We start from the raw sequence: 16278 nt of genomic DNA, 5'->3' as shown, positions 1-16278 counted from the left end.
TCTATTATTTTCCCTGCTACTGAGAGAATTAGAAATAATTATGTTTTGCTAATGATCAGATGTGTAATAAATGCATTCTCCTTTAGTATTGACTTCCCCTACATGATGCAGTAGAGTGAGACTTTCAAAGGCTTTTAGAACAAGTTACATTTTCTTTCTCTGAGGCTTGCGTGCCTTAATTACTTCAACAGTTACGGTGGGATTTTCATAATTCTCAGATTGTCACCAAAAAAGTATACATGATGTGCCGAATCTGGGATTAGCGATGTGCTTTTTTTGCACCTTTTTTACTGCACTGAAATAATATACTGGCTGATACTTGGTGATGATTCATTTTCCTCCCCAAATCGCAGTGTAAACATTGGAAGAAAGTTATTCATTGTGAGTAATTGACTGAAGGTGTCAGGGAGTTGAGTTCACAGTGGCATCCTGAATTTTCTCAGCTGATGCTGCTTTGCAAATGTTGCACTTATATATTGAATAGCTGTGTGCTTTACAAAAGGGAAAACAAATGGTAGTGTTCCACTGTTCTTAGTGGGAAGTGAGTACTGTAAATGATCTGATTTGAGTTGAGATTCGTAATGGATGTTTTATTTCATTTTTGATAACTACAATTATTGAATCTAACAGCTTCTTATTAGTACAGCTCCCTAGCTTGCGGTGTTTCGCTTCTCATGAAATACTGTTGCAGAAAAATATTTACTAAATATGCAATGTATTCAGCAAGCTTTAAATACTTACTTTGTGCTTCATTCCCCCACAGCTCAATGAATCATTCTGATTTCTTTCTTAGAAAGAAATAGCACTAATTTGTTTCACACACACAAGGTTGGTGCCTGATTGAATTGCTGCCCAGGGTTTGTCACGATTTCCAATTTAGAACCTACTTCTCTCTTTGAAGGGAGGCAGGAAAAAGTCTTGTGGGATCCCCCAATTCTGGCCATTCCATAGTGGGGAGGGTTGAATAGAGTTGTTTCTTCAGATCATGGTGCTGATCTTCCATTCAGCTTTAAAGGTTTGCTGGAGAGAAATGCAGGACACTTAGTCCTTGCAGGTCTTGGCTAACAGCATCTTCACTTGAACCCCGTAATATAGAAGTGCACTGTACTGCTACAAGACACCCAGACGTAACATTTTGACTGCCGGAATTTGAGTTGTTTGTACTCTGAATCTGATGAGTACAGTAATGATGCTCCCTTTTAATCCAAAACTTTGTTTAACCAGATATTCCATGTTGCCGTTCAATTTGCTTAAGATTTTTTAATGTTATATAGCTACCAGAGATGCGCATTATCCAGTTAGTCTGCGTGTATACATAATAGGCATACATAATTGAAGATCTTCATAATCTGAATGGTACTAATGAGTATTAACCTTTCTTTAGGAAAATAAAGTACAGATGCAAAACACAATTAACATTGATTTAAATCAGGGTTTCCTATGTCTTGATTTAAATCAATTCACCCTGCTGGCTGTTAAGTGTATAACTGTTTGTTTGTTTTAATTTATGTGCAGGAGATTGAGAGACTTAAAAGTGAAAAGCCAACATGGGAGAGGAGGCTACGCTGGGAAGGGATGAAATCTGTCTTTGGGGGCCAACCTTCACTCCTGTGGATCAATCCTTTTGCAGGATTTCAAATCAGGCAACTTTTGCTGAGAGCAAAGAAAGGGGGACCTGAGTTTTCTGTATGAGCCTGCCTAATCATACTTGAACTTGCAAGAATACTATATAAATATTTATTTGGGGCCAGAAATGGCTGTCTACATATAATCTGTGACCAACTGAAACAAACAAGACATTTGCTTGTAGCAAGCAGAGTTTTATAGTCACAGACATCTCATTAACTTTCAGAAAAGTAAACTGGATGCTGTAGCGATCTTTCAGCAGGATAACAAAAGAAAGGTGTGTAACCACACTAAAGAAGCCAAAATGTCGTCATACTACTGTAACTTATTGTTTAATGAGATTAATTTTGCATTTTTGTTGAACTGTTTATTTGATAAATGTTTTGAGAGTTACCTGAGTGTTTTACACAATTATGAGCCCAGGTGCGGTTGTCAATCATGAGATCAGGTAGTTAAGTTGGAAGCCCATTTTAAATGGCATCAAGCTCTCTAAATCCATTTGTTTTCAGGGAATAATGACTTAGTCAATCCTTTAATTTTATTTATATTTTCATTTGTCCTGATAGTCAGAATTATACTGTTATGTCCCACTTCAGAGATGCAGTCCTTGCATACTAGTAATTCGAGATTTGTGCATGTGGTAACATAAACGTCAGATGCACTCCTCCAGCCCTGCCAAATGTCTTCTGTGATTCACAATAGCATGTCTTGTATTTGGCAGGATTAATCTTAAATGGCATTTAGGTAAATTCTAAATGTGCAGTAATCAAATATTTTTAACTTTAGCTATGGATCAATTCTGCCCTGCGATCCTTGTCTTCAATTCTCAGTGCATTGACTTTAAAGGAACTCGTGTGTGGGTATCTGAGGGACCAGTGACTAGATCCTCCTGTAGGATTAAAAATGAATGTATTGCAGATTGGTATAACTTTGATCCAAAGAACAATCATTATTGTAAGGTCCTGAGTGTCGTCCCCCCCCCCCCCCCCCGTTTGTGTGTGTGTGTGTGTGTAGATTTTATGCACATTCAGAAACTGGAAAATAGTTCACCAGTCACTTAAATAGAGCCATCACTGAAAGGAGGGAGACTTCCTTCAGAGTTAGGGAATGTAATCCCAGCCTCCTTTGTGCAAGTACAAGACATCTGAGTGTAAAATGGAAAATGTGTATACAGTATATAAAGGGAAGAAATTTCCATTTCACCATTTTCCAACCAAAACTGCTTGAAAACAAAAGGAATGAACAGTGTACAAATATAACTGCTCTTTGTGCGTCTGACAAATAACAGTAGTTCTAAGATGTGTTCCTAGATCTGTAAGTAATGACACAATCTGCAAGTGATGAAATACAGCTGAAAATGGATTATCTAAACACTACAGATAGAAGAATTTTTGTATTTATCGTTACTTTGTTGTCTTTTGAATTATCCACTGCACAGAGGATAAAACAGGAGCCTTGATGCATAGCTTGAAACTGTGCCTGGAAAGTAAACAGCTCCCTGTTCTGGGACTTGCCTTAAACTTGTCCAGTTTTTGTTTTTGCTTTACCGTTAGCATCAACAAGTTTATCCCACCTCAAGCAGTATGAGATGCTCAAGAATCTCCCATTGGTAAGTTTACATTCACAGACTGAAAATACGCTTTCTTTTCTTAGTGACTTGTTTCTCCATTTCTGTGCAACTCTATGTGGAATCTTAATTCTTAATCGTACTGATTTTTCATCACGTTTATGTCCTAGTACGTGTCAGTTTACTAAGGGATCCATTCAATATACCATGGTCCAATTAACAAAACTGTGCAATACTTTGGAAGATGTATACAGGGCTTAGGGAGTAGGTATGTAATATGGAGAATTGCCAGATGAACACATCCAGTAAAGCCACAGACAGATGAACAAAAATACATGTATCATGTAAATGAGGGGAAGGTTGGAAGTTGGACAAGAATCTTCAAATATTCAGTTCAACATCCTGCATAAATATTGGAGAAAAATGTATCTGGCTTTGTCATGAGGCTTTTAGTATGTATATTGTTCAATAAAATATACTGATGAAAATCAGAAAATATCATCATTTAAAGCAGTTGAAACCTGTGACTTTGTGCCTGTGTGTGTGAAATCAAGTTGACTTGGCTTTTCAAACCCTTGTTACACTGTAACTTTTTAATGTAAAAATAAAGTAATGAATAAGTCTTAAAGTTAATTAACTTCCACTCCCTATCTCATTATCTTTACCTGTGCTTATTTAGCCTGGAAGCTCTTTAGTTCAAGGACCATATCTCTCTGCCTTTTGGATTTACAAATACACTTACTAAATTTCTCAGTGCATGTGAGAAATAACATAGGTTACAGATTACAAAACCAGAAGGGACCTGCTGTGATTATCCAGACTGACCTCAAACATGCACACTAAATATTGACCCTGTGTCATGTTTAAGGACACAATCTATTTTAAGGTCATTCAATAAAATGGCCATCTGGTATTGTTCAGCTTCATGACCACTCTGTGTTGGCAATCAAAGGGAGAAGCTACTGTGCAGGATGCTCTGGACTAATTAGTAATGGTTGGGTAACAGCCATCTATAAAACAGTGACTGTTCACGATTACAGAACGAACTCCCCTGCCCCACCTCCACAAAGTCAGATGATCCTCACTGAATTCTTCCGTTCAAGAGATTTCATTTCCGTGAAACACTACATCTGTTTGTATAGATGGTGTTTAGTCTGGAAAAAAGACTGAGAAGGGACGTAATAGTTTTCAAGTACATAAAAGGTTGTTACAAGGAGGAGGGAGAAAAAATATTGTTCTTAACTGCTGAGGATAGGATGAGAAGCAATGGGGTTAAATTGCAGCAAGAGTGGTTTAGGTTGGACATTAGGAGAAACTCCCCAAGTATTAGAGTGGTTAAGCACTGGGATAAATTGTCTAGGGAGGTTGTGGAATCCCCATCATTGGGGATTTTTAAGAGCAGGTTGGACAAACACCTGTTAGGGTTGGTCTAGATCAGGGATGGGCAAACTTCTTGGCCCAAGGGCCACATCTGGGTATGGAAATTGTGTGGAGGTCCATGAATGCTCTTGAAATGGGGGATTGGGATGCAGGAGGGGGTGAGGGCTCTGGGGTTGGGCCAGAAATAAGTTCAGGGTATGGGAAGGGGTTCCGGGGCTGGGGGCTGGAGTGTGTGTTGTCGCTGGCTGAGGGTGCGGACTCTGGGGTGCGGAAGAGGGCTTGAGGGTGCAGGAAGTTGCTCCGGGCTGGAACCAAGGGGTTTGGAGAGGGATCAGGGCTGGGGCAGTGAGTTGAGGCGTGGGAGGAGGTCGGGGTGCAGTCTCTGGACGGCGCTTACCTCAAGCAGCTCCCGGAAACAGTGGCTTGTCTCCCTTCCATTTCCTATGTGGAGGCACAGCCAGGAGGCTCTATGCACTGACCTGTCTGCAGCCCCCTTCCTCCCCCATAGCTCCCATTGGCTGTGGTTCCCAGCCAACAGGAGCTGCAGGGGTGGTGCCTGTGGGCGGGGCTGTTTGCAGAGCCAACTGGTTGCGCCTCCACATAGGAGATGGAGAGGGCACATGCCACTGCTTCTAGGAGCTGTGCAGAACAGGAAAACCCCGCTCCCTGGCTGGAGCACTGGAGCAGGGCAAGCCCCGGACTCCACTTCCTAGCAGGAGCTCGAGGGCCAGATTAAAACATCTGAATGGCCAGATACAGCCCCTGGGCTGTAATTTGCCCACTCCTGGTCTAAATAATACTTAGTCCTGCCTTGAGTGCTAGGGGACTGGACTAGATGACCTCTCGAGGTCCCTTCCAGTTCTATGATCATATAGTTGTGATAATCCATATTTCTTGATAAAATGTATCCTTACGTGTTCCTAGCCATGCAATTCATACAATTAAAAATGTAAGGTAACTGACAGGTGGAGGTGGGGGAGTGCTGGGTGCATGGATAGCTTTAAATAGTGTGGGATACTTAAGGAATAATAATTTGCATTCTTGTAAATTGTAAATCTGAGTATAGATGCATATTATCTCTTCTCACTTGAAAGTATACTGGGTTAGAAAAGGTGTGCACTAATGTCTGTTCACTAGTATTTTGTAACCTGTTTTAAAACCTCTTCTGGGATTCAAAAAATCCATTTTTGTTAATGACTTTGCACAAATTGGCATATTGAAATATTGCTCACCTTTGAGTACTTCCTTTCCACCAATCAGGATGGGAAAGTAAGGTACCAAACTGCAACTGACTCTCAAACAACAGGCCAAAAATTAACTTGTCCTCTCAAATGTTGCCAATTCATTTGGCTTTTTTCCCCTAAATAGGGGGGTCTGGGGTAGATGTATTCTGGATCGGCAGCTGCCTTGGATTATCGTTTCAGACAATAGCTGTAATTCCACCACTCCCAAGAAGCTGTGTACAATGTGTTCCCGGTGACCGTCGCAAACACTAGCATCAGGAGTGGGAGGTTGACCAGCAAGAAGAAAAGTTTTCTCCCTTATAGAAGGAAAGGATACAAGAAGAGAGTGATGAGCCACTTGAAGAAGAGAAAGAGATGAGGGACCCATTTTGATGGGCATGGGAGGAACCAAACCGTTCTCTACTGAAAGCGCCGATACATCTGGGGTTTGCTCTTTCCATACATTAGAAGCATATTTCTACCTCTTTGAACTATTCTTTAAACTGCAAAGTACCTTTTCTGTTTATATTGAAGACTATATAAGATGGTCTTTAATATAGACTTAATGATAGGGGAGGAATAAAAGATGGGGAGGAGGCAAAAGCTGTTGAGAGTGCAGAGGGGGGAATCTTATCTTAGGGTAAGACAAACTACCATTTGATATTTTACCTGTGGCTTCCTGAAGAAGGCTTTAAAACCGGTACCAGTTAATACTGTAACTGTCCCCTTGAAGCATCACAAAACGAGCTTTGAAGATCAAGTAGTGGCTTTTCTTTAACATGGATACTTTGAGAATTAGATATTTAAGTAAACTTTTGAAAACTAGGAGCTAAAGACTCTTTGCAAGACTTCTCCCTGGTGTACTTTTATTCAGTTTTCAGATGTCTGCTAAAACAGCTTTTGAGCCTCAACTGAGGCAAAACCTACTTTCTGGTTTGCTAATCGGTAATTAAAACCTTATCCAAACCAGTGCTGCCTCTTTCTTTACACTAGCTGACTCGAGTCTCTGGTTTATTTACAAAGCTGTCAAGGTTCCCATCATTTGATCCTTTCTTCATTCATGGCAGCTTGTATAGAAAACTAGCTTAAATGCATTTATATAAACTTGTGCTAACAATTTTTAATTGTATTTTGTAGCATGTTTTAACAATTTCTGATTTTGAGAAGCTCATACACGAGTAGTTAAGCCGTACTGTAGTCACATTTGTCTATAAAGGTATGTCTGTGTCTACAGTGCAGCTGGGAGCGAGTCTTCCAGCCCGTTTAGACAGGCTTGAGCTAGTACACACAAAATAGCAATGTGGATGTTCTAGCTGAGGCTTTCAAGCCTAGGAGGTTGGGTTGACTTGAGAGCCTGAACTTCTGACTGAGCTGAAATGTCAACATTGCTATTTATAGTGCTCTACCACAAGCCCTGTTAGCGTGTCTGGTGGGGCTAGAAGGCATATTCCCAGCTGTTGTGTAGACATATCTTAAGAGGTCTTGTGTCCTCCTCCAGCTAAAATAAAAACTCCATAACTGGAACTAGCCAATTTATCCTTTGCTTGTTTAATTTAGATCAGAGGTTCTCAAACTTCATTGTACTGCGACCCCCTTCTGACGACAAAAATTACTGCATGACCCCAGGAGGGGCGACTGAAGCCTAAGTGCCCTGCTCCCCTGCAAGTTGCGCTGCCCTGGGTGGGGTGGGGCCAAAGCCTGAGGCCCCTCCACCCTGGGTGGGGTGGGGGGGCAATGCCAAATCACAAAGGGGGCTGTAACCTGAAGCCTTCGTTTGTCCTCAGGCCCAGGCCCCAGCAAGGCTAGCGCCAGCCCTGGTAATCCCATTAAAACAGGGTTGTGACCTGCAGTTTGAAAACTGCTGATTTAGAAGTAATATGGTCTATTTTATACTTCTTTTCTGAAGTCTTGAACTGCAGCGGAGACTAGTGACAGTTTGTCCAAAAACATCTTTCCATATCCTAGAGGAAGCTGTCGTGTGTTCTTTTAAATATCTTCTCCATTAGTTTCTCAGTGCGGTCGTAATGCACAACTGTCTTCAAGGCTGATGATTACTTCACCAGAGGAAAACCTTCTAGAACTCTGCGCACTGAGAATGTTCTTCATATGTTACCTGACTGTGACTAATTAAGGTAGAAATTAAATACGGTAGATGGAGCCTCTTAATAAGTGAGCACATGAACATACTGATGCTCACCTGTTCTGCAGTCACATTTTTTCATTCTGTATGTTGCCATGTGACGCAAGTGGCAATTATGCTGCTTTGCAATGCAACTAGAATATGATAGAAAAGGCTGGTGCTTTTTATTTTGAAAGTGTCTCCTGGGCTGAAATGTCTATATTCAGGTATAGCTTTCTGGTTATGTTCTGAATTTCTTACAGAAATAGGTGCTGCTCGTAGCAGTCCTTTCAGCATTTTCCAGCTGTCCCACAGTAGCAAATCAGAGTAACTTGTATTGCAACAGTATTTAGTACCAAAATAACAAAGTGAATGGTCACCACCACGCATCACAGTTGCATAGTCTAGTAAGTGAAAACTTACTGTGTACTGAATATTTCAATAGTTTCCCTTGGGTCTATAGGAAGAAGTTGAAGTATACATAAGACTGTACCTTAATATTTTCCACACGCTTTGATCTGTTATGTAAAATAGATATAAATAAAACATGAAAGAAGAGGTAACGCTGTGCTTTCTGGGATATCTGTTTGTTTCAGTAAAGCAATAGACATGCTGTGAAAGTATAGAAAGGTCTCAAAATTCATTCTTGCACCTTTATTTAAAAAAGAAAATCCAGAAATCTGGTACAGCATGTGCTATAACAACTTCCAAAGCATATCTGAATACACCTTAACGAATACATTAGATTATTTTTTTTGAAGGCCTGTGCTCTTGGGAGGTGGGGGGTGGAAAGGCCAAAGAGCCTTATTGTGAAAAATAATTCCAACCCTGAGCAGTTTTTTTTTTAAACAGATAAGAGCACAGTGTTTTTAGTTATGAGATGCTAACAAAACTAATTTGCAAAGATTTAATGTGATACCTTCTTTAAATGTATTTACAAGATCAAATATCAGTATGTTGCCATAGCAAAATATTTCCCCCCATACTACTGAGCCATAAAGTGCTAACTACACAATGCTTACAAGTTATATCGTGGCTTTGTGACTATGTCCAATTAAACAGGTTGGCCTATATTACTTGCATGCTTATCAATATCCGTTTGTTTTTCTAACTTTTATATGCTTTGGGTGAAAATCTTTAGAGAAAGCATATGCCCAGGACATTCAGTGCGGAAATTTGAGCAACTTGCTACTAAAATGATTCGCAAAAACAAAGTAAATCAGAATGTGGAGCCTTTCCATCTGAGCTTTGTTTATACTAGTGGTTTTCAAACTTCTGTACAGGTGACCCCTTTCACACCGCAAGCCTCTATGTGCGCCCCCCCCCCTTTAAAAACACTTTTGTACATATTTAACACCATTTTAAATGCTGGAGGCAAAGCAGGGTTTGGGGTGGAGGCTGACATCTCGCGACCACCCCATGTAATAACCTTGTGACCCGCTGAGGGGTCCCAACACCCAGTTTGAGAACCTTTGGTTTATACATTACCGTATCAACAATCTTCAAAGAATGGAATTTGCTCACTTGATAGATTTCTATTTAGCTACATTTCATTCATTACCAATACATGAGCTGTGTGTGCATGGGGGAAGAGGGGGGAATGGAAGTACAGAGTTTGTACACGATTAATCTTTTATACTGAAAGGTTGGCTGTTGATGCACAAACTAAAATCAAAATATTCTTTTAACTTATTGGCATCGAAGGCAATTTCACAGAGTGCAAATTTGAGGAACAAAAAGTACATATACTGTTATATTACAAATTGGGTTCATAGCAGAAATTCAACCCTTGAGTATCTGTCTTTGTGTAGCACTGAAAAAGACTCACAAATCATTGAAGCGAGGGAACTAGCTGCTATTGGAAGACAGCAGTATTAATAACAAGTTCATTCTTTCCAACTGTGAGCTTATTCCTATTCCTCCAAAAGCATGTTAAAAGTTCAGTAAAGTTTTGGCTATGTAAAAAACAAAAAAAGCGGTTGTGGTTTAGTTGTCTTTAATGTACTGTTGATCAATGTAGGCAGCCAACTAAGGTGGTGGTTGGCTGCTTTTTAAGAATACTTTTGTTGTATAAGTTTGTTATTTGAAATAGCTGGAGCCTGGCTAACTTAGGAATTACACATTAAGTACAGTGATACCCCATGATGTAAAAGCACAGAATAACTTTTCAAAATATATAGTTCAGTGACAGATCCTTGGGAGAGCTACTTTAAATAATAAAAAGAAAAAAGTCTGCATAAAACAGGGCGGTGAAGTTTTGTTGTGTGTTTTTTGTTTTGTTTTTTTTAAAAAAAAGGATGTTTGCATACTGTCTGCTCCATGAAGCTACAGCAAAACTATATCTAGATGCTAGGAAAAGTATCTTCATGTTTTAAGACTGTCACTTTTTTTCAGCTATGGTACGAAGCCAAGATGTTTGTATGTGCATAGTACAAGCAAATATTTTGGCAAGCCTATTTTGTTGGTTCCTTACACTTAGTAGTGATTGCGTTGTTCCCAAGTATTACCTACAGTGTTATCATCAGCTCTCCTATCAACACATTACATTTATAAAAGACGTAATGGAAGTATCGAAACACAGTAGCTGGGTTCCAGATCTATGAACAAATACTGCCTCCTGCATAGTACAGCAAGTTTGTTAGAATCAGAATAAAGAACACTCCTTCCCGGGATGTTTATCACAGACCAAATATGGGCTTCAGCTATTAAAATATAACAATTCTTGAAACCTAAACAGCCGTAAGAACACATTAATCTGAATGTAAGGTCCGTGACTCATAATCCACAGCATTATATGTTAGTAAATAACAGCATAGAAATCTTGTACAATACCAGGTCTGTGTGGAATAAGGAAGCAATAATCTCCTGTAGGTTATAAAGAGCATCTCTGATCTATGCTTCAGACAGGCTTTCTAGATTTAGCTTGAATGACAGCAGGAGTGATGGGCATGTACTTCAACTTTTAATAGGCAGTGTGAGAAGGTCTGTTTCTATTTGAGGTATAGCATGCTCATTAGCAATCAACAATAGCAATATGAGATACTTGGTCATATTTCTGTAGTCAGGGTCCCCCAGTGCTGTACAAACATGAAGTAAGAAGTCCCTGCTCCAACGAGCTTACAGTGTTGGTGGTTCTAAAATGAACAACAGCTTCAAGTCCAGGCTGCTTCAGTAAAGAGGGTGGTGATAGAGAACATTAGTGAGCCACAGGCTAATGACAGTGCCCTTTTAATCACTGACAGGAAAGGGTGTCATCATCAGATCTCATTATAAGCAGGCAATTGCTGGGCATTGCCATGACAGAAAGCAGAGATGGTTTAACTTTACAGAGGGACATTGGGAATTGTTGTTGGCTTCTTTTGCCTGTCCCTTATAAAATCTCTTGCTTGGGTACGATGGTCTGAGGCAGTATTTTCACAACGGCCTCTGGCCTGGGGGCTGGGCCTAGTTTGTAGTCTTCGCTTCCTGTGCTGGTAGACGGAGAAGGAAGGGATGTTTCTGGAGATGCTGCAAGGGAGAAAAATAAAAACAAAGAATTAAAACATTCGGAGACAATGTTTTTAATAGCTAGGTATCTGGTTCAAGACACCAAAGTAGAATCACAAGAATCAAGATGGTGGGGTAGATGCACGTTCATGAATAGCACCAAATGTAGTACATGAGCATAATTTCTTGGCTAGCTTGAATGGTCTTTATTAAATAACTGAAGATGTACTAGCTTTCAAAACAATCCTCAAAAGTTGATATGGGTAATACCTTTTTTTCATTAAAAAATTTCAATTTTTTTTAATTAGATAATTTTATATAGGAAATGACTCTTTGGTAGTGGGGACCATGTCAGTTCCTAAGTGTCTGAGCCCCACCGGCTAACCCATTTATTCTCACAATACCTCTGCAAGGTAGGGAAGTGCTAAGAGCCTCATTTTAATAACCTGTTCTTAATGTTCGTCAGCAACCACTCTCAATACACTGCATAAGGAGGTAAGTATCATCATACCCATTTCACAGGCTGAGGCATGGAGACACTAAATGACTTGTCCAGGATGCCACATGCAGTCTGAGGAACTGAACCCAGCTCTTGACTCGCTGCAAAACAGTTGGAGGACAGGCGGTACCAAAATAGGGTTGCAACCTATTGTGAATGCAGGTAGCCTCTTCCCCCTTTCACTTTATGATCAGGGGCTTGGTGGAGGGCGCGTTATTAGGAGTTTCACCAAGCAACGTACTGCATTGTCTTTATAAATAGTACTTGGGAAACTGTGTTTCCACTGATCTCTAATTAGAGCAATGGCTCTTATGTTGTGCTCTGTGAACCAGTGGTAGGCTGCAGGGTGCTGACTGATCACATGATGCTGGCTCTCCGTGTGCCTCGCTGTTAAATAGCATCGAAAATTGAGCTAAACGATCTTCGAGACATTATTGCTAATTAGTTTTCCATGCACACATTTGCTGTCGTTGCTACGAGACAGGAAATGTAAGTCTGAGTGGAAGAGGTGGTTTGTGGGAATGGAGAGAGTCAGTTGTCCACAGCATTTCTATTAAGTTGCAATCTGTGCTATGGAAAAAATGTAAGAGGGGTAGAATTAAGGCCATCTGCCAATTCAGTGAATACCTTAAGCTACCATGAAAGGAATAATAAAATCAGTTGCCTAATAATGGGCTTTCTTAAAAAACCTCAACAGAAGTTTACTGGAAACTTTAAAGATTCTACACCTAGGAACTGGCCTTTCACGCAGGTTGAACGGTGTAATTTCTATTTTGCTGACAATTTACTTTGCATATAATAAAACAGATGCACTGGCTGCTGTGTACCCTACTTTCTGAATTTTTACACTTCTACCTTTGCGCATATAAAATAGCGTTGCCCACGCTCCTGCTATTGATTGAGAGTCTCATGCTAGCTGGTGGTCTTAAAATCCCTGCCCCTGGATTCAGTTTTCATGTATAAAAAGTAAGTTTCTTGCCCTCGTGATTGTGGAAGAAACTTGGGAAGTGTGTAACCTAAAGGTGCAAAAACTAGAAGGCAAATAAAAAGTGCCTGGAATGTATTTTCAAAATCTCATGATTTGGAGGGATAGGGTAGGTGGGGTGACTCATGATTCTTGAGTGCTTGGGGTGTTGATTGTGAATATTAAATTATAAGTGGAATGATTACACTGTCATAAAGGCATAATGAGATGTACGGCCCAGTGCATCTTGGACCTATGTCTGAAGTTCTCCCATTGCCTTCAGTGGCAGTTTTGCCTGGCTAAAAACTAAGGAAGGATCCTGAGGTTTGGACCCCTGTTTTGTCCCTTGCTGCTGGATCTAACACAACAGGTTCCATTTAGCCCCACAAAGTCAAAGCGTGATGCTTTAAATAAATCAAACTAAGCTTACAGGCCCAGCAGCTTCCTCCCCAATCCCCTCACTATGCCTGCCAATAGCATGAAGATGGACACCTACGGTCTGGAGCTGTGTGACTCACAGAACTCATGTTTGGCAAAGCTGCATGTCCTGGCAGAGGTTCCAGGTTGAGGTTGGAAGGTCCTGATTGGTACTGTACATCAAGAGTGGTTCCTGCACAGGAGCATGGAAAAGAAGTCATTCTCCCATCATTATTAAAACCAGCTGAATCATTCCTATGACCCGAGGCATGTCACATATTTTTACAGGGAGTGGAAGAATTGCTTGTAGCAGGATGACCAGGAGAACTATATCCCCAATTTGGTCAGTCCCCCATGTCCCCTCCTGCTCTCCTCTCTGCTGGGGCACCCCACCATTTCCAACTATGCCACTGTCTTAGTTACCTAAAAGAACTTGATTCCTGCTGCTCCCAGCTCCAGCATTTTGGCTACTCATCTGTGGCCATGGCTGACTACATTGTTTGCAAATGCCCCCAGTTCAGCCCTGAATATGATGTTCTCACAAGGTTACAATTTACTTTTTGTATTAATATAAAATGTTGTACCCTTGAAGGAGTGTGTGTGTGTGGCGGGGGTGGAGGGGTCAGTTCCATCCATGCACTAATGAAAAAAGCTGACATGAATCACCATAGCTCCATCACCTTCAATACAGCTATGCCAGTTTATATCAACTGCTGATCTGGCTCCAAAGTCTGTTTAATTTGATCAATCTGAAAAGTTCCTGGGGCCTCCCTAAATATGGCATTGGTGCTGGGACTATTGTTAAGGCCTTTGAAATACGGTTTTCAAGGCATGCAGGTAAGAAAGAGGGTCTCAGTGGGGTCATACCTCCCAGAAGCATTTCTTGCAGCAAGCTGTCAATCCTCGCCACACCAAAGAGTTTCATGAATTGGACCTGCTCTATCATTTGCCAGGTGATGCTTTGGAGTGGTGGTAGGAGGAGGAGAATGTCGCTGAACCGCCCTCGAGAGTCGTACTGCCGGTCGTTGATATAATCCTCCAGGTTGACCTGCACCTGGAATCGCATGTTCTTCACCTTCCCAGGCTCACTCAGGCCTTTACAGTCTGGGAGGTAGAAAGATACAGCCAATTTACACCCATACACACACACAAGCTGGAACAGCTCTGTCAATCAGCCAGACTCTAGAAGAAAAGGTTAAATATACCTATAGGGCAAGTGACCTTTTTTTTTTTTTCTAATATTTCTCCTTTAGCCTAGAAGTTGGAATGTGTCTGTGGCTGCTCGATGTTAATCTGTCAATAGTTCACATCCCACAGAGAGCAGAGCAATGTCTAAAGGGGGTGGTAGGAAAATAGGAGTTTGATTCCTGTGGATAGGATGATTAACAAACATGGAGGGGGCGGTAATCAGAGGCCAGGGGATGTGAAGCCTCCCCTAACCCAGGCCTATGGACTTTTCCACACACTTTCCCGCCATCCCTCTCCCTCTCCCCTGAAGCTGGCAGCGGGGCCTGGAGCTCAGGGCTTGGGCCCACCAGCAGCCAGGCTGGCCAGGGGCAGCTGAGACCGAAGCTGGCCAGTAGCCTGGTGCTGGGGTCAGCCTGGGGGTTGGGCTGGGCAGTACGGCTGGGGAGGGCCAGCCAGGGCACCTCCAGAGGCAGGAGCAGGGGCTCTGGGCTCCTCCAGCCATAGGGGTTGTGGCTTCAGGTGGAAGGGATGGGGCCGGCCGGGGTAGCCTCCCTGAAGTGTGGGGGGGTTCACCTGCCACCCATGGTAACAAGCAAAGGCAAAGATAGGAAAAATAGGAGCTTAAAATTATTTATGCCCTAAAAGAAGTGGGTGAAGTGCTGAGGACCCAGACACTGCCATTGAATTTAGTGCATGTTCAGCCCTTCTGAGAAACCAGACCACTTCCTTTGGGGCATAAATATGAATTTAGGGGCCTGTCTTTTACTTTTCAGAATCATGGCTAGGATTTTTAGGCTAGAACAAAGGGTATTCCTCGGGGTGTAGAGGCCTGTGGGGAAATAGATTATGAAGGTGGAGCTGAGAAACAGCTGTTGCATGAATGCCTCATGTAAATGTGCAGATTTTCAATAGAGTCCTCCTAGATTTTCTAGTTAAGTTCAGAGTCTTGCCCCCTGTCTTCAAAGCACTCCACAGCCTGGGCACAGGAAATCTGAAAGATTGTTTTAAAGCTTCAGGATAAAGCCTGCGGTTGACAACTCCCCTCCTTTGGCGCAATGGAGCTCTCAACAATAAGAGTAAAGCTCATCTGTGTGGGGGGAGACACAACTTTCTTGGTGGGGCTGGTCTGAGACTGTGGCATGAACTCCCCCTGTAACTAACACCCTTCCCACACTGTGCCACTTTCCAGTTCAGCTGCAAGGCACATTTCTTTGACCTGCCTTCTTTAACATCAAAACAAAGCAACAACTATATTTATAGTTAAAAAAAAAGACACTACCAAACTAAGACACACCCCCTGTACAAGCTTCTCGCCTCGGGAGAGGCTGAGAGAATAAACATCGTGTGACAGTTGTGTAATCACATTTCTTAATGCAATACTGGCAGGTGCTCAGATACTACAGGATGTAGAATAGTAAAGGGAAATTGGGATAAAGAACTATCTATCCAACGTATTGAAAATAATCCTGAATGGATTTTGGAGCCATCCAGTGCCTGCTTCATGAGAGAGCATCCTATCGTCCTAGGGGACTTCAACTGTGCAAATATCTTTGTGGGAATGGCACAGTAACCCGAAAAGGCGAACTGCAGGATCACACAAGAAGAGATGATGCTCAGGGCATCTCAAACCACAGGCTGGGTCTGAAATTCCTGGTCCAGTAGGACAGTGTAAGAGGCTTTGTATACTGTAACTAACGGAGATAGTACTTATGGTATCTGCCTTCGCTTTTGCAGCGTATAAGTCTAGATGGGACATGCAGCTCATTTCTATTATTTTAATTGGATTTTTCTCTGTATGTTCCTAACAAA

At 41.6% G+C, this 16278-nt stretch overlaps 2 protein-coding genes across 2 annotated transcripts in view; one reads left to right on the top strand and one right to left on the bottom strand.

Annotated features, from left to right (window-relative positions):
- The window catches only part of ZDHHC7 (zDHHC palmitoyltransferase 7), a 37920-nt gene extending 34094 nt beyond the window's left edge, over window positions 1-3826 (top strand). The window contains exon 8 of the mRNA XM_032793813.2: window positions 1516-3826. Within this exon, the coding sequence (XP_032649704.1) occupies window positions 1516-1692 (177 nt within the window). The 3' untranslated portion in view covers window positions 1693-3826. The remainder of the gene's footprint in view (window positions 1-1515) is intronic.
- A 7282-nt stretch (window positions 3827-11108) lies between these two features.
- LOC116832791 (hepatocyte nuclear factor 4-beta-like) overlaps window positions 11109-16278 on the bottom strand; it is a 39385-nt gene continuing 34215 nt past the window's right edge. Inside the window, exons 8-10 of the mRNA XM_075073614.1 lie at window positions 14101-14385; window positions 13361-13474; window positions 11109-11422 (exon numbers count right to left, since the gene is read on the bottom strand). Coding sequence (XP_074929715.1) covers window positions 11286-11422; window positions 13361-13474; window positions 14101-14385 — 536 coding nt within the window. The 3' untranslated portion in view covers window positions 11109-11285. The remainder of the gene's footprint in view (window positions 11423-13360; window positions 13475-14100; window positions 14386-16278) is intronic.

This window comes from Chelonoidis abingdonii, chromosome 19, assembly GCF_003597395.2.
Source record: "Chelonoidis abingdonii isolate Lonesome George chromosome 19, CheloAbing_2.0, whole genome shotgun sequence".
NCBI classification, from domain to species: domain Eukaryota; kingdom Metazoa; phylum Chordata; order Testudines; family Testudinidae; genus Chelonoidis; species Chelonoidis abingdonii.
The sequence above is the reverse complement of the archived record's forward strand: the minus strand, read 5'-3'. Positions and strand labels throughout refer to the sequence as shown.